The sequence below is a fragment of the Salvelinus alpinus genome, chromosome 8, assembly GCF_045679555.1.
Source record: "Salvelinus alpinus chromosome 8, SLU_Salpinus.1, whole genome shotgun sequence".
Classification (NCBI taxonomy): Eukaryota; Metazoa; Chordata; class Actinopteri; order Salmoniformes; family Salmonidae; genus Salvelinus; species Salvelinus alpinus.
The window spans coordinates 40,690,447-40,716,988 of NC_092093.1; the positions used below are offsets into that span (position 1 = coordinate 40,690,447).

Below are 26,542 nucleotides of genomic sequence, written 5' to 3' on the forward strand. Positions count from 1 at the left end.
TCACTTTATTGTTGAATATTTATGAATTGTATGATTGACACATTTCCTGAATTTTGGGATTCTTTGCTATTACTCCCAAGACTTCTAGTTATTTGTTTTGTTGTTCAGCGATATCTGTCCCTCTGCAAAAAAAACTAGGCCAGCTCCTGCTCATGAGCAATCTGAGCTATGAAGGGGGAGAGGAAAAGTTGGCACACCACACTGTGGATATCACGTGAAGCCTCCAGAAATATCCTAGACGGCTGGAGCAGAAGCCCAGGATCAGAGCCCTGCACTGTCAGAGGAGTGGAGAAGTCTTCGTGGGGGAAAGTGAGACTAACCAGAGAAGAAAAACACTTTTAAAACTGTTTTTGCCTCTGGAGAACGGTAAGAGCTTGGGTGAAAGGTAAGACAAATATTGGACTATGTTGTTCTTTCCCGTATTATACTTATGCTAAAAAAAATATTCTACTGAGCCATATATTTTATTTTCATATTCTGATATTTTATTATGACTTATTGCATTGTCGAGAAGGAACCTGCAACCTGCAAGGGCTCCCGAGTGGTGCAGTGGTGCAGTGCAAGTTTGCTGTCACTCAGTCAGAATACACATCAGCGTTTTAATATTTTTTCCCTAACCTTTCCCCACTTGCTAGATAGTATGCACATTGATAGCTTGACAGCAACAGTCCTCGACATGTGATTTATCATAGTAGCAATCTAAATGATCAGACCGAAAACATGCGAGGAAAACTGATCAAGTGAAATTATGAAGCGAGCGGACAGGAGAAATACAGCTTAAATCTATCCAATCAACGCAGCAGGATTAACGTACAGCCTGCCCTTCTCTTTACAAACAGCCAGTTGAGTTATTTAGACCACATAGAACCTTCCACATGACTGACTGACATTAGAAAGATGAGTGCTGGCACCCACTTTCTTTTTCTATAACGGATAATTACAAAAAAACTTGATCATAATCATATCCAGAAAATGCCATTATCCGTTACAAAACTCGCTTTGTCTACTCGGCCCATCCCTAATTATTGTGTACAAAGGGAGTTTGCCTTATTAATTGACAAGCCACTTGCACATACTTTGGTCTTGCAGTTATATTCACCTACGTATTTATTTAGACAGTGAAGCTAAAACGTTAAACTTGGGTCTATACTCCAGCATTTTGGATTTGAGATCAAATGTTTTAAATCTGGCGACAGTAGGAAGTGTCACATTTTATTTGAGGGCTTTTTAAAACACTATCTTTTTTACCATTTAGAAATGAAAGCACCCCCATTTGAAAGTGTCATAAGTATTTGGACAAATTCACTTATTGTAAATGAAAATGAGTCAGAAGTGTAGTACTTGGTCCCATATTCCTAGCATGCAAAGTGTCATGGATCCCCTGGTACTGCTGCTCATTCCGTTCACCAGCTCCAGAGGTCTACGTCACCGGCCTTCTAGGTGTCACTGAACTGGATACATTACCACCAACCCCGGACTGTCTTGTCTCATTACGCACACCTGGTTCCCATTCCTCTTGATTAGTATGTGTATATACAGTTGAAGTCGTACATTTACATACACCTTTGCCAAATACATTTACACAAAATTTTTCACAATTCCTGACATTTAATACTAGTAAAAATTCACTGTCTTAGGTCAGTTAGGATCACCACTTTAATTTAAGAATGTGAAATGTCAGAATAATTGTAGAGAGAATTACTTATTTCAGCTTTTATTTCTTTCATCACATTCCCAGTGGGTCAGAAGTTTACATACACTCAATTAGTATTTGGTAGCATTGTCCTTAACTTGGGTCAAACATTTAGGGTAGCCTTCCACAAGCTTCCCACAATAAGTTGGGTGAATTTTGGCCCATTCCTCCTGACAGAGCTGGTGTAACTAAGTCAGGTTTGTAGGCCTCCTTGCTCGCACACGCTTTTTCAGTTCTGCCCACACATTTTCTATGGGATTGAGATCAGGGCTTTGTGATGTCCACTCCAATACCTTGACTTTGTTGTCCTCCCTCATGATGCCATGTATTTTGTGAAGTGCACCAGACCCTCCTGCAGCAAAGCACCCCCACAACATGATGCTGCTAACCCTGTGCTTCACGGTTGGAATGGTGTTCTTCGGCTTGCAAGCCTCCCCCTTTTTCCTCCAAACATAATGATAGTCATTATGGCCAAACAGTTCTATTTCTGTTTCATCAGACCAGAGGACATGTCTCCAAAAACTACGATCTTTGTCCCCATGTGCAGTTGCACACGTAGTCTGGCTTTTTTATGGCGGTTTTGGAGCAATGGCTTCTTCCTTGCTCAGCGGCCTTTCAGACTATGTTGATAGGACTCGTTTACTGTGGATATAGCTACTTTTGTACCTGTTTCCTCCAGCATCTTCACAAGGTCCTTTGCTGTTGTTTTGGGATTGATTTGCACTTTTCTCACCAAAGTACGTTCATCCCTAGGAGACAGAACGCGTCTTCTTCCTGAGTGGTATGACAGCTGCGTGGTCCCTCGATGTTTATACTTGTGTACTATTGTTTGTACAGATGAAAGTGGTACCTTCAGGCATTTGAAAATTTCTCCCAAGGATGAACAATACTTGTGGAGGTCTACCGTTTTTTTTCTGAGGTCTTGGCTGATTTCTTTTGATTTTCCCATGATGTCAAGCAAAGAGGCACTGAGTTTGAAGGTAGGCCTTGAAATACATCCACAAGTACACCTCCAATTGACTAAAAATATGTCAATTAGTCTATCAGAAGCTTCTAAAACCATGACATCATTTTCTGGAATTTTACAAGCTGTTTAAAGGCACAGTCAACTTAGTGTATGTAAACTTCTGACCCACTGGAATTGTGATACAATGAATTATAAGTGAAATAATCTGCCTGTAAACAATTGTTAGAAAAATTACTTATGTCATGCATAAACTAGATGTCCTAACCGACTTGCCAAAACTATAGTTTGATAACTAGAAATTTGTGGAGTGGTTGAAAAACCAGTTTTAATGACTCCAACCTAAGTGTATGTAAACTTCCAACTGTATGTGCCCTCTGTTCCCCATTGTCCTTAGTTATTGTTACCATGTCCGTTGGTCTTGTGAGCACCTGTGCTGTTGTATCGGCTTCCATGCTACGTGTTATTGTGCACTTGTTTTACGGTTCTCGTCCCATGTATTATTTAGAGGTTTACACCTTCCTCTTTGTTTGGGTGGAGAAAATAAAAAAACACTATCATGTATTACTGGCTTGCCTCCTATCATTATACCACGTGACACAAAGACTGCATCAAACTTGTGGATGCATTTGCAGTTTGTTTGGTTGTGTTTGGATTATGTTGTGCCCTATAGAAATGAATGGTAAATAATGTATAATGAGTCACTTCTATTGTAAATAAGAATAGAATATATTTCAGAACACTTCTACATTAATGAGGATGCTACCATGATTACGAATAATCATTAATGAATTGTGATTAATTATGAGTGAGTCAAGCGCTTGATGTAATCAATGCGTGCTAGGAATATAGGACCAAATACTAATCTTTTGACTAAATTGAATACACTTAATGTCAGACCCTGATCTCTTTCACCTGTCTTTGTGATTGTCTCCACGCCCCCTCCAGGTGTCACCCATCTTCCCCTTTATCCCCTGTGTATTTATACCTGTGTTCTCTGTTTGTCTGTTGCCAGTTTGTATTGTTTGTTCAAGTCAACCAGCGGTTTTTGTCTCAGCTCCTGATTTTTCCAGTCTCTCTTTTCTCGCTATCCTGTTTTTGACCCTTGCCTGTCCTGACTCCGAGCCCGCCTGCCTGACCACTCTGCCTGCCCCTGAGCCTGCCTGCCGACCTGTAAATCTGCCCCCCTCTGGATTACCGACCTCTGCCTTACCCTGACCCTGAGCCTGCCTGCCGCCTGGTACCGTTGCCCCACCTCTGGTTTACTAACTCCTGCCTGCCTAGACCTGTCTATTGCCTGCCCCTGTTGGAATATTAAACTATTGTTTATTCGACGTGGTCTGCATCTGGGTCTTACCTTCATACCTGATAGTACGAACTGGCCATGACTGACCCAGCAGACCTGGACCAGGTGCGCAACGCCATCTCCTCCCAAGGAGCCTCCATTGGTAGGCACGAGCAATTGCTTCGTGGGCTGATGGAGGGGGTCCAAATGATGGCTGAGCGCCATGACCCGGACATGCTGCTAGAGCAATTCCGCAGGTCATCTGGGGATCAGCCTGCCACGGTGGAAACAGCACCGCCCCTCAGCAACTCGGCAGTTAGCAGCGCCACCCCACCACCTTCCCAGGAGCGCCGGTTACCTCCTCCGGAATGCTTTAATGGAGAGCCGAGCACCTGTCGGGCTTCATCCCTCCTCCTTCTCCTCGGATCACTCCAAAATAGCCTACCTCATCACGCTGATGTCTGGAAGGGTTCTCACCTGGGCTTCCGCCGTATGGGAACAGCAGCAGAATGGGCCATGTGCGCGAGCCTGGAGGGGTTCGTGGGAAAGGTGAGGAAGGTCTTTGATGCCCCGTTCTCCGGGAGAGAAGCTGCCTGGAAACTAATCCAGCTCCGGCAGGAAGCCCGCACTGTGGCCGACTATGCGGTGGATTTCCGTACGTTGGCAGTGGAGACTGCGTGGAACCGGAAGCACTGTTCAACATGTTCCTGCACAGCGTCCCGGAGGAGACAGATTTTGACTCCCTCATCGCTTTGACCGTCCGCATCGATGGGCGATTGCAGGAACGACGGATGGAGAGGAAATTCGGTTTTACTCACACGTCCAGGGAATCCACCTCGCCTCCGCGTCATCCTGGAAGTCTCCGATGGTCCCGTGGCCGAGAGCCCCTGAGATTTCCTTGAGAGTCACAGAGGATGACCGAGGAACTGTTTCCTGAGCCCATGCAACTAGGCAGGGCTGGGCTGTCGCCAGCTGAACGGCAACACCGGATCAGCACAAGGAGCTGTCTGTATTGTGGGACTTTTGGTCATTTTGTGTCCTCATGCCCGGTAAAAGACCAGGCTCACCGGTAGAAGTGAGTACTCTGGTGGGCCATATGGGGACCTTTTCTGTTTCCCTTACTCGCTCCCCTTTTCATTTCATTCTGCTATGGGGAAACCAGTCCAAATCTCTCCGGGTCCTCATTGACTCTAGGGCCGATGAGAGCTTTTTGGACGCCACACTGGCTTCCGAGCTGAACATCCCCTCTCAGCCCCTCTCCATTCCCGTGGATGTTACGAATATCTAGTCATGCCCTTTGGCCTCACCAACACCCCTGCCGTGTTCCAGGCTCTGGTGAATGACATTCTCCGCGACATGCTGAACCGGTTCCACTTTGTCTACATTGATGACATCCTCATCTTCTCCCTCTCCCCCCAAGAACACATGCTCCATGTCCGGCAGTTTCTCCAGCGGCTTCTGGAGAAATTCCCTTTCTGGGCTACATCGTCTCTGCAGGGGGTGTCAAGATGGATCCCGAGAAGGGTGAAAGCGGTGGTGGATTGGCCTCAGCAGATGCAACGCTTGTGGTGGATTGGCCAGGGTGTAGCTGCAACGCTTCCTTGGGTTTGCCAACTTTTATCGCCACTTTATCCGGGTTTACAGCACCCTGGCCTCCCTCCTGTCTGCCCTCACCTCTACCAAGGTTCCGTTCACGTGGTCCCTGGCAGTAGACCGGGTTATTCTGGGACATTAAACACCGCTTCACCACGGCTCCGATCCTGGTTCATCCAGAACCTTCCCTTCAGTTCGTGGTGGAGGCCGATGCTTTGGATGTTGGAGTGGGGGCTGTTCTGTCCCAACGTTCTGCCTTGGATCTTAAGCTGATTCCCTGCGCCTTCTTCTCCCACCGCCTCACCACCACTGAGAGGAATTACGATGTGGGGAATTGAGAGCTTCTCGCATTGAAGATGGCTTTGGTGCTATTTGCAGAGTTATCTCCAAGTAAATGTTGCAATTATTCAGGAGTTCCTGAACCTTTCAACCAAAACCAGCCTACATATGGGCAGTACCAAAACAAGTAATCTAATGATTCTGTCTCTTCGCAGAAAAATCTGCAGAGCTGGGATGGTTGTATCCCCCATATATATATCATTCTATTGATTGCAAGCATGTTGTATAGTCAATTATATTATATTTAAAGTTTTAAATCTGGTGACATTTTGTGTATCAGTTCATAAACCATGTGCGTAAATGGTACATCAACATTCTCCTACCAGCTATATATGGCGAAGCTGTCCATTTTTTAGTCCTTAAATAAAACATGTATTATTTTTTATTGATCACAATTCTTTAGCCAATTTTGGTATTTAATGCAGGGCCGACAGACAAGTTCCTTACCTTCTCCCCTTTCCACTTGCCTCCTCTATTTTTGCGGTAATGCTGCAATCAGACATTTCCATATATTTTTGTTAACTGCATGTGTGACATAACTCCACCAGTCCTATTTATGATATAATTTACAATGATGATACCGTGTTCATTTTTTTTATCATGTTTTTTTAATCAATTAGTATATTTGAATTTAACCATAATATTTGTTCTGTCTTTTCTAGTGGATTAAACTGAAATTGCAACCAGATATTTCCACAAATAGACCGGTGTAGTCCTTTACATGGTCACAATATTTTAGCCAAATTAGATAACTTTCTATTAAAATGTTTTGTAGTGAGATCATTTCATTCTTTCAGGATATGAATACCGAATATGTCCACTTCCCCCGTTGGACCATTTTATTGGTAAACTACACGGTAATGTAAAAGTACGTAATACGTAATATGGTGTATTTATCATAAATCAGTTTTAATCCAGAGGTTAGAAAATGATCTAGATCTTCTATGAGGCTGTGCAGGGATCCAAGCTGGGGATTTAAAAGAAAACATTAATTGTCAGCGTACAATGACACATACAACATTTTTAAGCCCTGGATTTCTAGCCACTTGATATTATTGTTGGATCTGGTTTTAATAGCTAACATTTCAATGCCATAATAAATAGATATGCCAATTGTGGACACCCTTGTTTTACTTCTCTTAACAATTTAATACTTTCTGAGAAGTAGCCATTATTTACTATTTTACACCTGGGGTTGCTATGCATAACTTTAACACATTGTATAAGAAATTCTCCAAAATTAAAATAGTCCAGGCATTTATATATGAATTACATACTTCATCAAAGGCTATGAATGCCAGGCCTGGTGTCACAGATTTTTTATAGTTGTATTACTGTATTTCCAGTACTTTCTCCAAACTATTGTCCATGTAAAAACCCTGTCTGATTAGAATGAATAATATCCGACAATACCTTTTTAATTAATTCTATGCGCTATGCATTTTGCTAGATTTTGGCATCACAATACTGAAGTGTAAGGGGTCTCCAGTTTTTTAGGTCGGACTTGATCTTTATATTTACCTCTTGGGTCCTGTTTCAGTAATCATTAAATCAGACCTTCTTACTGAGTATTTAAGATTTTTATAGGAGTGGGTAAAGCATGTTAATAACAGACCTTTGAGTACATTGAAAAATATTTGATATACCTTTGATACACCAGCCCTGGAGTTTTCCCGGACGTGAAGGCTTTACTTGCTTCTAGAAGTTTCTCCTCTGTAATTAGGCCTTCACATGAGTATTTCTGTATACCTGTTAATTGTACACTATTAACACTAAAAATCCTTACAATTAACTTCAGTTAGTGGAGATGGAGGAGACTGAAATGAAAACATATGATTGAAGTACTTTGCCTTTCTCTTTCAAAATATAATTTGATGAATCATTGGATGACTCCAACATTTGTAACTTGTTTCTGTAAAATGTTGATAGCATTTCTATGTTGAAGATTAAAACATAATTACAGTTTCAACGGAAAGTATTCAGACCCCTTGACTTTTTCCCCATTTTGTTATGTTACAATCTTATTCTAAAATTGATGAAATAGTTTTTTCCCTCATCAATAATACCCCATAATGCCAAAGAAAAAAAAGTTTTTTTGAATTGTTTTGTTAATCTATTAAAATAAAAAACAGAAATAATACATTCAGACCCTTTACTCAGCACGTTGTTGAAGCATCTTTAGCAGTGATTACAGCCTCAACTCTTCTTGGGAATGACGCAACAAGCTTAGCATACCTGTATTTGCGGAGTTTCTCCTATTCTTCTCTGCAGATCCTCTCAAGCTCTGTCAGGTTGGATGGGGAGCATTGCTGCACAGTTATTGTCAGGTCTCTCCAGAGATGTTCAATCGGGTTCAAATCTGGGTACTGGCTGAGCCATTCAAGGACATTCAGAGACTTGTCCCGAAGCCACTCTTGCGTTGTCTTGGCTGTGTTCTTAGGGTCATTGTCCTGTTGGAAGGTGAACCTTCATACTAGTCTGAAGTCCTGAGCGCTGTGGAGCAGGTTTTCATCAAGCACTTCTCTGTACTTTGCTCCGTTCACCTTTGCCTCGATCTTGACTAGTCTCCCAGTTCCTGCCACTGAAAAACATCCCCACAACATGATGCTGCCACCACCATGCTTCACGGTAGGGATGGTGCCAGGTTTCCTCCAGACGTGACGCTTGGCATTCATGCCGGCTTCATCAGACCAGATAATCTTGTTCTCATGATCTGAGAGTCTTTAGGTGCCTTTTGCCAAACTCATAGCGGGCTGTCATGTGCCTTTTATTTCGGAGAGCCTTCCTTCTGGCCACTCGACCATAAAGGCTTGATTGGTGGAGTGCTGTAGAGATGGTTGTCCTTCTGGAAGGTTCTCCTATCTCCACAGAGGAACTCTAGAGCTCTGTCAGAGTGGCCGTGGGGTTCTTGGTCACCTTCCTGACCAAGGCCTTTCTCCCCCGATTGCTCAGTTTGGCCGGGCGGCCAGCTCTAGGAAGAGCTTTGGTGGTTCCAAACTTCTTCCATTTAAGAATGATGGAGGCCACTGTGTTCTTGGGGACATTCAAGGCTGCAGAAATGTTTTGATATTCTTCCCCAGAAAATCTTTGGTTTTGATTATCTGGCCATTGTCTACAAATGCTCAGTTTTTTGTATTTGTGGCACGTAACCAATGCAAGTCAATATCCCTGATAATCCAATTTTTGCATGTCATGTTCAAATCATCTACACAATCAGAACCAATATGCATTTTTGTTATTTGGGTAAATTATTCCTTTAATCATGGTCTCTAGATGGACGATATTGTGGCACCCGCTAGGACCAGTCTTGGCCACCCCTGGTGTAGGTGCCAAGGAATGGGTCTCAAGATCCAACATGGTGGACATAATGCATAAAACATCATATGTAACCGTTATATTGTATGCTCTCTTTTCTTTCCAGATCCAACATGGCAGTTGCCAGCAAGTCCATGCCTGGCTCCACTATTGGCCTCACTCAGGGGTTTGATGACTACACTCTCTACAGCAACCTGTCAGATGACGAGCTGATGCAGCTGGCTATCGAACGCAGCCTTAGTGATCGCCACAATGCCACTTCACTGGGTGAAGCCAGCAAGACCTCCACAGCTCTAAGCAGAAGAACAGTCCAGTTCAGGGCAAATCCACCCACAACTACACCGAACCCATCAAATCCACCTAGGGAGGACCCAAGCCATAGGCCGCCTACTGCCAACCCACCTGACGCGTATGTGCCAGCTGAAAAGACCCTTCATTGTTTTTCATGACCCACTTTGGGTTTTGGGCCCCCCTTTATATGAAGTTGTAGGCTACAGATAGTTACATGTATTTCAAATGTATTGGCATAATACATGTATTTATTTTATTTAACTAGGCAAGTCAGTTAAGAACAAATTCTTATTTACAATGACGGCCTACCGGGGTACAGTGGGTTAACTGCCTTGTTAAGGGGCAGAACGACAGATTTTTACCTTGTCAGCTCAGGGATTCGATCCAGCAACCTTTCGGTTACTGGCCCAACGCTCTGACCACTAGGCTACCCGCTGCACCATAGCACTATAACTGTCTTATCTATAGTTACAGTGTAGAAAAGAAAAGCTTTCTCTGATTATTATATGGATCCCGTCAGTAATGTGTGTCTATGTATCACTATACAGACATCTCCTTCAAAACAAATGTAGTATATGTTTCCAGAGTTATACAACCTTTGGTAGGGTTTGGCCATTCGATTTCATATGTAGGTTACAGACTTCATAAGTATGCATGAGTGACGGTTTCCTCAAATAAATGACTTGACTCATGCAGTGTTTACTTAATGATGTAGGATCTTCATTTGATCACTCTTTTTTGGGGAGAATTCCTGCGCTGAAGGAAATGCAAATGAGCTTTGTGATTTACATAAATTCACTGAAAATCCACACTAACACAGTTATATTAACAGTACTGCACTTTTCATGTAGCCTAATTTTGACCAGCTAATAGCCTAACCACAATCAACAACATTGTGGATTAAACATTGAAATCCTCTTGCTGCAGGATTATTTTGCTGCAACAATACCAGTCAAATAAACGTGACTGATAGTGACTCGATAGTTTTACACAAAAACTTGGTGGTACCAGGGTTTAAAAAAAAGAGAACTTTTTAGTGCCCTGCAACTGTGCATGTTGGATATCAACTATGCACATGCATTAAGCCTACCACTTAGAAATGCACTTGAGCAGTGGATTATGATAGTGGACAATTACTTTAGATGGCTGTACTGTGTTCATTGATACAGAGCTTTCCATAGTACGAATGTCAGCAATGAAAGTTTAAGGATTCAATAAGGTCCCACCATATTACTTTCATTTATTTTATGTATACATTTGCATAACATGTGACTGTCAACTAATTATATCTCACCGTTCCTGTAGCAGGAGAAGGACATGTGAAGAAAGAAGGAAATGTGGAGACATTGTGGTGACTCATTTTGTAACTGGCAATGGAAAGCGCATGCTGGCATATCACAGAGGCGATGGCTCCGTTCAGCACGTGCCAGACAAAGAAAAGTAAGTGTGTCCTTTCACAGAGGGTATTTAGCAACACATATTGCTTTCACACCAAGACATGAACACTTCAGGATATGTAATAATGTTTCTATAATATGTGATGACATTTGTTGTACTTTGTACATCATTTATCCACGTTAAAAACCTGTTGGGATACCTGCTGGCATTTCCACCACTTTTCAACCTCACATGCATTATCTCCAGCAACATACCAAAGTGTACATACAGTATGTGAAAACGATGCATATCTTTTACACTACAGAACAAAGTAAAGAAGAAAGGTCCTACAAATTGCAATTTGATCACTTTAAAAGTGAACAACAATGCGGTTTTCAAAACCTGCAACGTTTCTAGCCAGGAGAGGACATTTTCCTGCTCACCACGTGACCGCGATTCTCATAGTCATTGAAAATCACTACATTTAAAAATGTTTTTTTTACTTTTGATGACATCATCAAATTGCACTTTTTTTATGGTAGATTTTTAATCACAGTGCCATTTTCACATATATAGACAATGTTATGGTTTTGGAAATAATAAATGAGGTTGAAAAGTGGTCAAATTCGCAACTTAAGTAACCAATGTCTTTCCAACACCATAAACCCTAACTAAGGATGTGTGTATTTCATTTTAATCCACTTTCCATAACTCAAAGATAGCAAATCGATAAAACATTCACTAATTGAGTTTGAGAATGTTCTGGATTGTCCCTTTAAAGGACTGCGAGATTCTGGCAATTAAGCCATTTCTCTACTTAGCCAGAGTCAGATGAACTTGTGGATATCATTTTATGTCTCTATGTGCATTATGAAGGATGCTAGAGGTAGTTTTGCGAGCCATTGCTAACTAGCATTAGCGCAATGACTGGAAGTCTACAGGTACAGTAGCATATGTTAGCTCTTCTATAGTTTATGTGAACTAGGGAAAAAGGCAAGTGGATGATGATGGGTATGTTTGCCTAGTAGGGAACAGGACCCTATTGTGAAAGCCATCCTGAATGGTGATGTGACTACGGTACGAGCTATGGCTAGAAACAGCGGGAATAACATACTGCGGCCTGACAAGTATGGATGGATCCCGCTGCACGAGGCTGCATATTATGGCCAAGACCAGTGTGTCAGAGTTCTTCTTGCGGGTAAATGCAATTTAAAACCCCATAGATGTACTGTACATGTATAGTGAGTGATTCCTTGTACATTTAGTAAAGTCATTCTTTGGATCATTGGTTGTTGTCCTTTTTTGTAAGACTGGTATCTTTATATTTTATAGTCCCATTTATAGTCCCATGGTACTTACCTGTTATTTACTGGGAAAGTGTGTAGTGGTAACAATTGACATTTTGTAGTTTCATGTCAAAGAATTTAACAATTGATTACAATAGCAGTCCATACCAAATGGTACACCCATTTTACCAAGTAATTACCAAGTATTTTACAATTTTACCAAGTAAATGCCAGCTAAATAGCAGACTGTAAAATATAGTGTAAAATAAAGTATATCCTAGTGTTCTTCTTTCCACTTTTCAAGCTCAACCTAGTGTGATTAACAAGTGCGACCTGAAAGGCCGGACCGCTCTCATCTTGGCGGTGGAAAGGGAAAAGGTGGCCTGTGTAGAGGCACTTCTTGAGATGGGGGCTGACCCAGACATTGCCAACAAGGAGAGAGAGAGCCCCCTCTACAAAGGTAAAACATTTGCCTTTAAGACCTACTAAGACCTACAATATCTACCAACCCCTTTGTTATTATCATTTTACTTTAAGAGTAGTAAGTCATAGGCTACTGATAGTGAAATAACTTGTTGGGTAGCAAGATCAGAACACTTGACCTTCATGTATTCAACATGAAGGGGGGAGCACAAGTGGGGAGCACTAGTGAACAAGGGCACGCTTCAGGAGAAAGGAGAGGTTATTGGGAGACAGGGATGGCTTGACATAAGAAATACAGCTACATCCAAAATCTGCCATTACAGATTGCCTCTCCCAGTATCCTCTCAAGCTGTCTTGAGCACCCCAGGAAAAAGTATTCCATATAACTGCTGTCTGTCAATCTTTTACATTTTCCGCAGCTTGTGAAATGGACAATGCCAAGATTGTGGTCATGCTTCTGAATCACGGTGCTGTGGTGAACAAATACTCCACCCAGGGCTGGACAGATCTCCTAGAGGCTGTGAGCCGCAACAACGTTGAGATCTGTGAGATGTTAGTCCGGAACGGGGCTAAGCTCAGCCCAACCAACATGTACGGTATCACACCACTTTCTACTGCAGCCCAGAGTGGACATGTGGAAACACTTCGATTTCTTATTAAACACGGTATGGGTATGACTTTCCCCTGGAAAAGAGGATGAATTCTGTAGGACAAATGGCATTACACTGAATTGAGACTGTCCCCAGACCACATACAGCTGTTGTGGAGCTCTAACCATGGATTGTTTTTTTACTTTTCTAACTGTACATTGTTCTGAATATGTTCTAGGTGCTGATGTCAATAGCGAGGCAAGTGATGGGTCCACAGCTCTGTATGAGGCGGCTAAGAATGGCCATGAGGACATTGTGGAGATTCTTCTTTCTCAGAAAGCTGACGCCAACACAGTGGGCAAGAAAGGACTTCTGCCACTACATATCGCTGCCCAACAAGGAAATGATGGGTAGGTGCAATCAGCTTAAATTGCCTTGAAACATGGTTAGATTACAAATATCCCTGCACACCCTTAACACTAGAACCACTGGGCTTCTTAATCTCCAAGTACTCGCTAAAGAAAGCACTGTTGGTCATCCTCTTTAGCCTACGTATCAGATTCATCTACTGTGTTGTTATTAGTATTAGAGGTGTGACAACCTGGCTATACTTGTATTTGTAATCGTATCTGTAAATTGACAGTTGATACTCATGATCAGAAAAAGCTTAAGTGTTTTATTATGCCTAAGTAACTGTGTGCTTCAATCTATAGCTAGAAGACTCCTAAAATCTCTTAGCGCACGGATCCAGCTAGCGGGATCAAATTCGACAACATCCGGTGAAATCAGAGCGCGCCAAATTCAAAATACAAAATCGTAATATTAAACATTCATGAAAATACAAGTGTCATACATGATTCTTTAGCTTAGATTCTTGGTAATCGAACCGCATTGTCCGATTTACAATAGGCTTTACGGTGAAAGCATAGCATTCGATTATCTGAGGACAGCGCCCCACAACAACATATGTTTTCAAACAAGCACAGGCGTCACAGAATCATAAATAGCAAAAAAAAAAATCACTTACCTTTGAAGATCTTCCTCTGCTTGCAATCCCAAGGGTCCCAGCTACACAATGAATGGTCGTTTTGTTCGATACATACCTTCTTTATATCCCAAAAAGTCAGTTTAGTAGGCATCATTGAGTTCAGTAATCCACCAGTTCAACATGAAGACAAAGAAGTCCCAAAAGTTAACGGTAAAGTTCGTCCAAACAAGTCAAACGACGTTTCTAATTAATCCTCAGGTCGTTCACATGCGCAAAGAGACTACTTTTGACTTAGTGCTCCCCTTGGATAAACTACTATTCCTTGTTGGTTTTTCTAAAAGCAAGCCTGAAACCATGTATAAAGACTGTTGACATCTAATGGAAGCCATAGGAACTGCAATCTGGGAGGCGGAAGTCATAGTTTTCAATAGCTTGCTGGCTGGGAGCTAAAAAAACTTCAGTGTTTTCTATCCAATTATACCAATTATATGCATATCCTAGCTTCTGGGCCTGAGTAACAGGCAGTTTACTTTGGGCACTTCAGACAGGCGGAAATTCAGAAAACTAGACCGTGCGCTGGAAGCTTAAACTAATAACACACAAATTATTGTATTTTTCTTGTCTATATTGAATACATCATTTGAACATTCACAGTGTAGGTTGGAAAAAGTATGTGAACCCCGAGGCTAAAGACTTGCTAACATCTCTGTTGATGAGTCTACGATACGTCAAACATTAAACAAGAATGGTGTTCACGGGAGGACACCACGGAAGAAGCCACCACTGTCCAAAAAAACATTGCTGCACATCTGAAGTTTGCAAAAGTGCACCTGGATGTTTCACAGCCCTACTGGCAAAATATTCTGTGGACAGATGAAACTGCAGTTGAGTTGTTTGGAAGGAACATACAACACTATGTGTGGAGAAAGAAAGGCACAGCACACCAATATCAAAACCTCATCCCAAATGTAAATTATGGTGGAGGGAGCATCATGATTTGGGGCTGCCTCAGGGCCTGGACAGCTTGCTATCTTCAACGGAAAAATGAATTCCCAAGTTTATCAAGACATTTTGCAGGAGAATGTTAGGCTATCTATCCACCAATTGAAGCTCAATGGAAGTTGGGTGATGCAACAGGACAACGACCCAAGATGGAGCCTGAGAAGCTGTCTATAAATCAACAACGGAATGGCGTCAACAGAAGAAAATACACCTTCTGGAGTGGCCCAGTCAGAGTCCTGACCTCAACCCGATTGAGATGCTGTGACATGACCTCGAGAGCAGTTCACGCCAGACATCCCAAGAATATTGCTTTACTGAAACAGTTTTTTAAAGAGGAATGGTCCAAAATTCCTCTTTACCGTTGTGCATGTCTGATCCACAACTACAGAAAACTTTGTTTGAGGTTATGGCTGCCAAAGGAGGGTCAACCAGTTATTAAATCCAAGGGTTCACATACTTTTCCCAACCTGCACTGTTAATGTTTACACAGTGTGTTCAGTAAAGACCTGAAAACGTATAATTGTTTGTGTGATAATAGTTTAAGCAGACTGTGTTTGTTGTGACCAAGATGAAGATCAGATCAAATGTTATGACCAATTAATGCAGAAATCCAGGTATTTCCAAAGGGTTCACATACTTTTTCTTGCTACTGTAAGTGCTGCCTGTCTTCCCAGTGGTCTACTTGATGTGTGAACTGCTGCCTTCTCATAATTTGCAGAAAGTTGTTGATCTAGGGGCAGGGTCATTTGCGACTTGTTTTGGTAATCAGTGGCTGTACTGGAGGGGGAGTGGTTTCATCTCTTTTCTGAGTGTACATAACCAGCTTCTCATGCTCCATCTCAGTGTGCTTCATTCTATAGCTAGAGAACTCCTGATATCTCCATGAGTGATAAGTAAAAAAAAATTGTCTTTATTTGTTGTGGTCTATTGCTGTCTTTATGCTAGCTAGGACCATCTACTTTAAGTGCTGCCTGTTTTCCCAATGGCCTACTTGGTGTGTGAACTGCTGATTGCTCATTATTTGCAGATAGTTGTTAACACATCAACCAGGATCAAGGGGCAGGGCAATTTGTGACTTGTTTTGGTAATCACTGGCTGGTAATCACCTCTCCTAGGCAATCAGCAATTAGTACAGGGAGGTGTGCTCTCCACCTCTGCTAGGCAATCAACAGTTAGTGTTAGTTTTTCAGTCTCCCCTGGTTTCTCAGCGGCAGCTGTAAGTGGGGTCGTGTCAGTGGGGGTTTTGTCAGAACGGTCTTTGTTTTGCGACAAGTTATTCGAGGAAGGCTCCACACCACTCTCACTTGAGTATCTTACCTATTTATTTACAGATTGTCATTTTTCCCTTTTGTAGTTTTGTCAACTATTTGTTTTCTATACCCGTTTGCACCTCTTCCTGTAGGATTTACAGACGCTCCTCACCCGTTGGCTGCAACCCTTCTAATTTAGTGTACCTTGAGCGCACAACCCATGTGGAATTCCGCTGGGTCTCTGGCAGCGCTTGGAACTGCCGTTCCACGATCAAAAATGGCAAGTTCATCTTAGTCTATGCTGCCCTTCAGTCCCTCGACTTTTGACCCTGATGGAGACATGGATCACCCCAGAGAACACTGCTACTCCAGCTTCTCTTTCTTCATCTATGTTTTCTGTCATAGTCCGAGAGCGTCTGGTCGTCGCGGTGGTGGCACAGGTCTACTCGTTCCTCCTGAGTGGAGATTTTCTTTTCTCCCCCTCTCACCTGTCCATCTCCTCATTTGAATTCCATGCTGTCCCTGTCTCTTGTCCACTCATTGTCATCTATCACCCACCTGGTGCCCTTGGAGAATTCCTCAATGAGCTTGATGCCTTGATAGGCTAATTTCCTGAAGATGGCTCACCTGTCTGCGTACTTGGCGACTTCAACTTCCTGATGTCTGTCTTCGGTTCAATCGTTTCCAACTCTCTCTTACCCCTCCTTGCCTCATTTGACCTCACCCTGTTCCAATCTCTTTCCGCGTCCTATGACTCGCACTGTCCCCTTTCCTCCCGGCCGGTCCGGCCCTCCCTTCCTGCTCCGTGGTTGAGTGACTCATTGCGAACTTACAGAACAGGGCTGCGGGCAGCTTAGCATAAATGGAGGTAAACTTCACTTCAATAGGACCTATAATCCTTTCCCTCCCTTCTGCCTCTAACCCTAAGAAACTCTTTTCCACCTTTTCCTCTGTCCTTAATCCTCCACCCCTCCCTCCTCCTTCCTCCCAGACCGTCTCTGGAGACCTTTTCCCGTTCCTTACTTCCCTCAACTCATCCCTGACCACTGGATGCGTCCCCTCTAACTTCAAAATGGCCTGAGTTGCTCCCCTCACGGAAACCAACACTCGACTCATCTGACATCAAACTATAGACCTGTATCCCCCTCTTTATTTTCTCTCCAAAACACTTGAGCATGCGGTCTCTGATCTTTCTCATTATCTCTCTCAGAATGATCTTCTTGACCCTACCCAGTCAGGCTTCAAGACGTGTCACTCAAACGAGACTGCTCTTCTGTGTCACCAGAGGCTTTCCACATTACCAAAGCTGAATCCCTCTCCTCTGTTATCATCATCCTAGATCGATCTGCTGCTTTAGACACCATGAACTATCAGATCCTCCTCTCAGGGCAGAGAGGATGGAGAGGAGGATCTGATGGTTCACCTGGTAGACGGTGACTACCAAGAGTATGCAAAGGGTAGCTACTTTGAAGAATCTAAAATATATTTTGATTTGGTTAACACCATTTTTTGGGGGGAACTCCATAGTTTTGATGTCTTCACTGTTATTCTACAATGTAGAAAATAGTACAAATAAAGAAACCCTTGAATGAGTAGGTGTGTGTAAACTTTGAATGGTACAGTATTTGTGAAATTTATTTTGCTTTAGAATGTACCCAATACATGTAATCTATGCACCCAAATTGCAAATGGTGGACGCTTTTTCCATGGTTCATTTTCATGCCAGCAATGTGCTTAATATTAGGAAAGTTGCGAAATATAGTAGGCCTATAGAAAGCTGATGGGATCCTCCTCTTTATAACATCACGCAGTTTTTTCACGCAATTGCATAGCCTATAGGCAGGTGAGCCATCTTCAGGAAATTAGCCTATCAAGGCATCACAAATACTGTACATTCTAAAGCAAAATAAATTTCACAAATACTGTACCATTCAAAGCTCATGGGGCTCTCATGAAGTGTACAAAACATTAGGAACACCTATTTCCATGACAAACTGACCAGGTGAAAGCTATGATCCCTTATTCAGTGTAGATGAAGGTGAGACGGGTTAAAGAAGGATTTTTAAGCCTTGATACAATTGAGACATGGATTTTTTTGGTCAAATACTTCCTAACCCAAAAAATAGATAAATAATATACAAAATCCTAAATGATATACAAGATCACAATATTTTGAAATCTACCAGTTGGTGCTGAAATGGAGACATATGCAGATGGCTTTCATTAATTTCACTATATTTTGACCCCGTTCTCTCAACGTATTCTATTGAGTCTGTGGTACACCATATTTAAAAGAATGTCTTAAGTTAAAGGTACTGAAAACCCCAATGAATGAAAACTGAGGGTTTTCAATGGTTTAATTACATTTATTCAGAGCGAGCAAGGTAACCACACCTACAGAGTGCATTACGCAACTTAATACTGAGAAGTGCATAGGAAAGGCATGCGTCAGAAAGATATAATTTCCTAAGTCCTATGTCTCTTCTTATTCATACTGTACATGTACTCCCAAGATCTCCTTGACTTCTTTAACAATTTAATGCATTCCAACTGTGCAGTTGAGGCGCTGTCATTGACTGTTGAAATGTGAGCTCTGAGCATGAGCAGCCCGTCATTGCAAGAAGGCTATTTTCTTAGAAGTAGTCTCCTTTATTACAAATTTAGAAGCATAACTCTGCCAAAATTGGTCTGATTACAACAAGAGATGCATCATTTTGTGGTCAAATTCCCACAAAGGATACATTCGTGGAAACAGCTCATGTCATGGCCGTCTTTGTCATCATGGCCAATAATAATACCATTATTGTACTTTCCCCCACCTTCTTTCTATCCTGTACTCTACCCTACCTCCTAGTTTCCTTTTCTGAATCTGACTTCCCTTTCACTTGCACCTTTTCTCCACACCTCAAAAGAAAAGTTAAAGGGACTCTCAGCCAATGAAAATGCTGCTGTAATCATTCAGTTCGTAGAGCACATGATACGAAATGTTAGTCATGCATAAACATTTAGTCGGACCTTTGACAAATATTCTAGACACACTGAAACCAATATGTGAAGAAATGTATTGTTCCAACTAGAATATGAACCCCTTGTGTCTGGCCTTTGTGGTGGGCTTTATTTGTGGAGACTGACCCCTTATTCCGGTTGGAGGATTCCTGCAATCAGGAGGGTAATATCCAGGGAGGGAATTCACCATCTTGGAATATTCAGATTTCTGAAAAAAGACTTGGGAACTTTGGGAAAGTTTTAGGGGGAAATTGCAACCCTAGCCCTTAATCCTCAACTCTGGGCAACCCCTAATTTCCCCTGTGTGATTTTCTATTTCAGTATTGTGTCATTGCTGATCAAAGCCACCAGCAAGTCCAGAGTGAAACGTAGTGGCATCAGTCCCCTCCACCTGGCCGCCGAGTACAACTGGGACGAAGTCCTGGAGGTCCTGATCAAGGCCGGCTACGACGTCAATGCCATGCTGTCGGAGGAACGCTCCATGATGTATGCGGACCATCGTAGAACAGCGCTCTACTTCGCCGTTGCCAACGGCAACGTGGACACGACCACCGTGCTTCTAGAAGCCGGTGCCAACCCAAACCTGGACACATTCAACCCGCTACTTGTGGCCATGAGGCAAGGTAGTATCGAATTGGTCACTTTGCTGGTGGAGCACATGGCCAACGTCAATGCCTATGTCCCCACTCACCCCACCTCATTCCCGGCCACCGTCATGTTCAGTATGAAATATCTGTCCATGCTGAAGTATCTGATGGACAACGGCTGCGATGCCCTCTCCTGTTTTAGTTGCACTTACAGCAGTGGTCCACACCCACCCCTTCAGGAGACCTCTGAGAGAGATGACTTGCGCTACAATACCGATATGCGCAGAAATACCGGGGAACCTGTTCAGGTAAATAGAATACGAGTGAAATGTTTAGAATGTGCGTGTGTAATATTTTCACATACAGTAGGGTACATTTCTTTAGGGATCCCTTGATAAAGATGACAATAGAAGACTGTATAAAATAAATAATACATACTGAGCTCTCGTATGCTAAAAAATATACACTGCTCAAAAAAATAAAGGGAACACTTAAACAACACAATGTAACTCCAAGTCAATCACACTTCTATGAAATCAAACTGTCCACTTAGGAAGCAACACTGATTGACAATAAATTTCACATGCTGTTGTGCAAATGGAATAGACAAAAGGTGGAAATTATAGGCAATTAGCAAGACACCCCCAAAAAAGGAGTGATTCTGCAGGTGGTGACCACAGACAACTTCTCAGTTCCTATGCTTCCTGGCTGATGTTTTGGTCACTTTTGAATGCTGGCGGTGCTCTCACTCTAGTGGTAGCATGAGACGGAGTCTACAACCCACACAAGTGGCTCAGGTAGTGCAGTTCATCCAGGATGGCACATCAATGCGAGCTGTGGCAAAAAGGTTTGCTGTGTCTGTCAGCGTAGTGTCCAGAGCATGGAGGCGCTACCAGGAGACAGGCCAGTACATCAGGAGACGTGGAGGAGGCCGTAGGAGAGCAACAACCCAGCAGCAGGACCGCTACCTCCGCCTTTGTGCAAGGAGGTGCACTGCCAGAGCCCTGCAAAATGACCTCCAGCAGGCCACAAATGTGCAATTTGGTCTTATTTCTTGTTTCACAATAAAAAAAATATTTTGCATCTTCAAAGTGTGTTGCATGCTGTGTAAATCAAATGATACAAACCCCCCCAAAAATACACTTTCATTCCAGGTTGTAAGGCAACAAAATAGGAAAAATACCAAGGGGGATGAATACTTTCGCAAGCCACTGTATTTAAATATTAGGACAAGCAATGTCAGAGTGGCATTGACTAAATACAGTAGAATAGAATTCAGTATATACATCGGAGTTGAGTAAAGCAGAATGTAATGATGAAAAGCGTGCCCAAATTAAACTGCCTGCTACTCAGGCCCAGAAGATACAATATGAATATAATTAGTAGGTTTGGATAGAAAACCCTCAAGTTTCCAAAACTGTTAAAATAATGTCTGAGTATAACAGAACTGATATGGCGGGCGAAAACCCCAGGAAAATCCAACCAGGAAGTACTATTATTTTGAAAGGCTGATTTTCCATTGAAAGCCTATCCACCATACAAAGACTTAGGACCCAGTTCACAAGCTCTGTGTCTTCCTCTACATGTGGCCAGTCTTTAGGCATTGTTTCAGGCTTTTACTCTGAAAAATGAGGGAGAAACAGCACTTTCAATCAGTGGCCAGTGGAAATTTCCATTCATCAGCCATGCGCCTGATCGGGAACGAACCTTTCTTGTTTCTCCTTTCCTTTTGACGAAGCTTTTGTCTGGTTGAAATATTATTGATTATTTATAACAAAAACAACTGGAGGATTGATTTTAAACATCGTTTGGCATGTTTCTACTAACTTTTATTGTACTTAAAAAATACTTTTCGTCTGGACTTAGCAGACCTTAAGCATTCGGATTACTGAACAAAACGCGCAAACAAAAAGGAGGTTTTTGGTCATAAAGAGGGACATGATCGAACAAAACTAACATTTATTGTCTAACATGGAGACGTGGGAGTGCCACCAGATGAAGATCATCAAAGGTAAGAGATTCATTTTAATGCTATTTCTGACATTTGTGACACTCTTTGGCTGGAAAATGGCTGTATGGGTTTCTGTGGCTAGGTGCTGACCTAACATAATCGCAAAGTGTGCTTTCTCCGTAAAGCCTTTTTGAAATCTGACACAGCGGTTGCATTAAGGAGAAGTTTATCTTTATTGGTATGTTTAACACTTGTATCGTTTATCAATTTTTATGATGAGTATTTCTGTAATTTGATGTGGCTCTCTACACTTTCACCGGATGTTTGTTTGAGACAATGCATTTCTGACCATAACGCGCCAATGTAAACTGAGATTATTGGATATAAATATGAACTTTATCGAACAAAACATACATGTATTGTGTAACATGAAGTCCTATGAGTGCCATCTGATGACGATCATCAAAGGTTAGTGATGAATTTAATCGCTATTTCTGACTTGTGAGCCCTCTCCTTGGCTGGAAAATGGCTGTATGGACTAGGTGCTGACCTAACATAATCGCATGGTGTGCTTTCGCAGTAAAGCCTTTTTGAAATCGGACACTGTGGTTGGATTTACAAGAAGTTTATCTTTAAAATGGTGGATAATACTTGTATGTTTGAGGAATTGTAATTTTGGGATTTCTGTTTTGAATTTGGCGCCCTGCAATTTCACTGGCTGTTGTCGAGGTGGGGCGCTAGTGTAACAGTATAACTTTACGGCGTCCCCTCGCCCCGACACGGGCGCGAACCAGGGACCCTCTGCACACATCAACAACTGACACCCACGAAGCATCGTTACCCATCGCTCCACAAAAGCCGCGGCCCTTGCAGAGCAAGGGGCAACACTACTTCTAGGTTTCAGAGCAAGTGACGTAACTGATTGAAATGCTACTAGCGCGTACCCACTAACTAGCTAGCCATTTCACATCCGTTACACTAGCGTCCCACTTGTACCAGAAAGGTTAAAGTGTCCAGTGATTCTATGTATGCAGGGTTGAGTAGTTGGGTAGTACCCAGCTAGTGATGGTTATTTAACAGCCTGATGGCCTTGAGATAGAAACTTTCAGTCTCTCGGTCCCAGCTTTGATGCACATGTACTGACCTCACCTTCTGGATGACAGTGGGGTGAACAGGTCTTGGCTCAGATGGTTGATATCCTTTTGATCTTTTTGGCCTTCCTGTGACATCGGTTATTTGTAGGTGTACTGGAGGGCAGGCAGTGTGATGCATTGGACAGACCGTACCACCCTCTGGAGAGCCCTGCGGTTGCGGGTGGTGCAGTTGCTGTCCCAGGCGGTGATACAGCCCGACAGGATGCTCTCAATTATTCATCTGTAAAAGTTTCTGAGGGTCTTATGGGCCAATCCGAATTTCTTCAGCCTCCTGAGTTTGAAGAGGCGCTGTTGCGCCTTCTTCACCACACTCTCTGTGTGGGTGGACCATTTCAGATTATCATTGAAGTGTAGGCCGAGAAACAAAGCTTTCCACGTTCTCCACTGCTGTCCCGTCGATGTGGATAGGGGCGTGCTCCACGTGCTGTTTCCTGAAGTGCCCCATCAGCTCCTTAGTTTTGACATTGAGTGAGGTTATTTTCCTGGCCCCACTGTGCCAGGGCCCTCACATACCTCCGTGTAGGCTGTCTCGTCATTGTTGGTAATCAGGCCTACTACTGTTGTGTCATCTGCAAACTTGATGTTTGAGTTGGAGGTGTGCGTGGCCACGCAGTCGTGGGGGCTGAACAAGCAGCCATGTATTGTGTTGAGGATCAGCGAAGTTGAGGTGTTGTTTCCTACCTTCACCACATGGGGGCGGCCACTCAGGAAGTCCAGGACCCAGTTGCACAGGGTGGGGTTCAGACCCAGGGTCCCAAGCTTAATGATGAGTTTGGAGGGCACTATGGTGTTGAAGGCTGAGCTATAGTCAATGAAGAGCATTCTGACATAGGTATTCCTCTTGTCCAGATGGGACAGTGCAGTGTGATGGCGATTGCATCGCCTGTGGATCTATTGCGGTGGTAAGCAAATTGAAGTTGGTCTATTGGTGTAAGGTAGAGGTGACATGATCCTTAACTAGCCTCTCAAAGCACTTCATGATGACAAGTGAGTGCTACGGGGCGATCGTTATTTAATTCAGATACCTTTGTTTCTGTACCCAAGGAGAGCAATGGTGGACATTTTGAAGCAAGTGGGGACAGGAGACTGGGATAGGGAGAGATTGAATATGTCCATTAACACTCCAGCCAGCAGGGCTGCACATGCTCTGAGGACACGGCTTGGGATGTCACCTGGGCCGGCCGCCTTGCGAGGGTTAACACGCTTAAATGTCTTACTCACATCGGCCATGGAGAACTAGAGCCCACAGTCCTTGGGAGCGGGCCACGTCGGTGGCACTGTGTTATCCTCAAAGCGAGCAAAGAAGGTGTTTAGCTTGTCTGGGAGCAAGATGTTGGTGTCTGTGACGTGGCTGGTTTTCCCTTTGTAATCCGTGATTCTGTAGACCCTGGCACATATGTCTCGTGCCTGATCTGTTGAATTGTGACTCCATTTTGTCTCTATACTGTCGTTTTTGTCAGAGAATAACTACACTATTTGTATTCGGCCATATTCCCAGTCACTTTACCATGGTTTAATGCGGTGGTTCGCACTTTCAGTTTTGCTTGATTATCCATGGTTTCTGGTTTGGGTAAGTTTTAATAGTCACTGTGGGAACAACATCCCCTATACACTTCCTGGTGAACTCAGTCACCGTGTCGTGCAATGTTATTTTCAGAGGCTACCCGGAACATATCCCAGTCTGCGTGGTCAAAACAATCGTTGATTCCGATTGGTCAGACCAGCATTGAATAGTCCTTAGCACTGGTACTTCCTGTTTTAAGTTTCTGCCTATAGGAAGGGAGGACCAACATGGAGTCGTGATCTGATTTTCCGAAGGGAGGGCAGGGGAGGAACTTGTAGGCATCTTGAAAAGGCGGGTAGCAGTGATCTAGTGTTTTCCCTTAGCGAATACTACAGTCAATGATAGAACCTCGGTAGCGTTTTCCTCAAATTTACTTTGAAAAAATCCCCAGCTACAATAAATGTTCATCAGGATATGTGGTTTCCAGTTTGCATAAAGTCCAGTGTAGTTCCTTGAGGGCCGTTGTGGTATCGGCTTGAGGGGGAATATACACGGCTGTAACGATAACTGAAGAGAATTCTCTTGGGAGGTAATACGGCCGTCATTTGATTCGGAGGTATTCTAGATTGGGTGAACAAAGGACTTGAGTTTCTGTATGTTATCCATGAGTAGGTAATCATGAAGCATACACCCCCGCCTTTCTTCTTCCCTGAGTTATTTCTTCCTGTCTGCACCATGAACTGGGTACCCAGCTGGCCGACTGGATGGAGACAGTATATCCCCAGAGAGCCATGATTCCGTGAAACAGTGTGTTACAGTCCCTGATGTCTCTCTGGAAGGAGATCCTCGCCCTGAGCTCGTCTACTTTATTGTCCAGAGACTGAACATTAGCGAGTGATTTACTCGGAAGCAATGGAGGGTGTGCCAGCCTCCTGAGTCGGACTAGAAGTCCATTCCGAATACCTCTTCTCCAACAGCGGTGACTTCGAGCAGCCTCTGGGATACGTTTAATTGCCTTGGGGGTACGAACAAAGCATCCAATTCAGTAAAATCATATTCCCGGTTGCAATTCTGGTGAGTTACCGCCGCTTTTATATGCAAAAGTTGTTTCCGGCTGTATGTAATAACACAAAAAACGTTCTGGGTTAATAATGTAAGAAATAACACACAAAACTGCAAAATTGCTTAGGAGCTAGAAGCAGAACTACCATGTCTGTCTGCGCCATCTTACTTTCTATACAGGAACCGAGTGCCACTTTTTTTCTTTATTTTCTTGTTGAAATGTCCTTTGGTAAGGAATGTTTTTTTGGATTTACTATGTAACAATGTTTACCTGCACTGTAATCACCAATGTAACTGTCATGATGTTATGTTAGCACATAGGTATTTAGGACACTTCTTACACTTCTTGTAAAGTGAGGACTATTGCTTTTTGTGTTTCCATCATTAGTTTTGTGAGATAATCTCTACTCGGGCAATAAGCCGCTGGGCAGGACCCATCATAGACGTACTCCTGGATTACGTTGGCCAGGTGAAACTCTGCTCCAGACTTACTGAACACCTAGATAGCTTCAAGAACTGGGAAGTCATCAAGGAGAAAGCAAGTGAGTGTCCCCGGCTTCCAAACAGACGCACATATACATACTGTAGATACTCACCTACACATATTACACAACAGAAGGTAGCATTTGGTGTAGGGGTACAGTATGCGCGGTTGATAACTAGGGTTCAATACCAGCATGTTACAGTGGTGCCGTGACCTGAATCCCAGAGCTAATCTCTAGCCAGCAGCTGGCAGGCGTGTATTTTGCATGGGGGGGGGTGGGGGGTCATTTTCCCACCGTAAAGCGCCAGGCATCTATTTTATAATTGATTCCCCTCCACCGATTATGCTTTTGGTTGGGCCCCATCCTCAGAGGCAATGGTTTGTGAAGGGAAAAAAGT

General features: G+C 43.1%; 1 protein-coding gene across 4 annotated transcripts in view; it reads left to right on the forward strand.

Annotated features, from left to right (window-relative positions):
• The first annotated feature begins 244 nt into the window (after positions 1-244).
• The window catches only part of LOC139583128 (ankyrin repeat and SOCS box protein 2-like), a 31,345-nt gene continuing 5,047 nt past the window's right edge, over positions 245-26,542 (forward strand). The window contains exons 1-9 of one of the 4 annotated variants that reach the window (XM_071413899.1): positions 245-366; positions 9,296-9,598; positions 10,786-10,920; positions 11,883-12,055; positions 12,448-12,603; positions 12,986-13,231; positions 13,395-13,566; positions 19,724-20,297; positions 26,049-26,202. In XM_071413899.1, coding sequence (XP_071270000.1) covers positions 9,303-9,598; positions 10,786-10,920; positions 11,883-12,055; positions 12,448-12,603; positions 12,986-13,231; positions 13,395-13,566; positions 19,724-20,297; positions 26,049-26,202 — 1,906 coding nt within the window. In that variant the 5' untranslated portion in view covers positions 245-366; positions 9,296-9,302. Of the gene's footprint in view, positions 386-9,295; positions 9,599-10,785; positions 10,921-11,882; positions 12,056-12,447; positions 12,604-12,985; positions 13,232-13,394; positions 13,567-19,723; positions 20,298-26,048; positions 26,203-26,542 lie in introns of all 4 variants that reach the window. The other 3 variants (XM_071413898.1, XM_071413900.1, XM_071413901.1) reach the window with 3 other exon arrangements.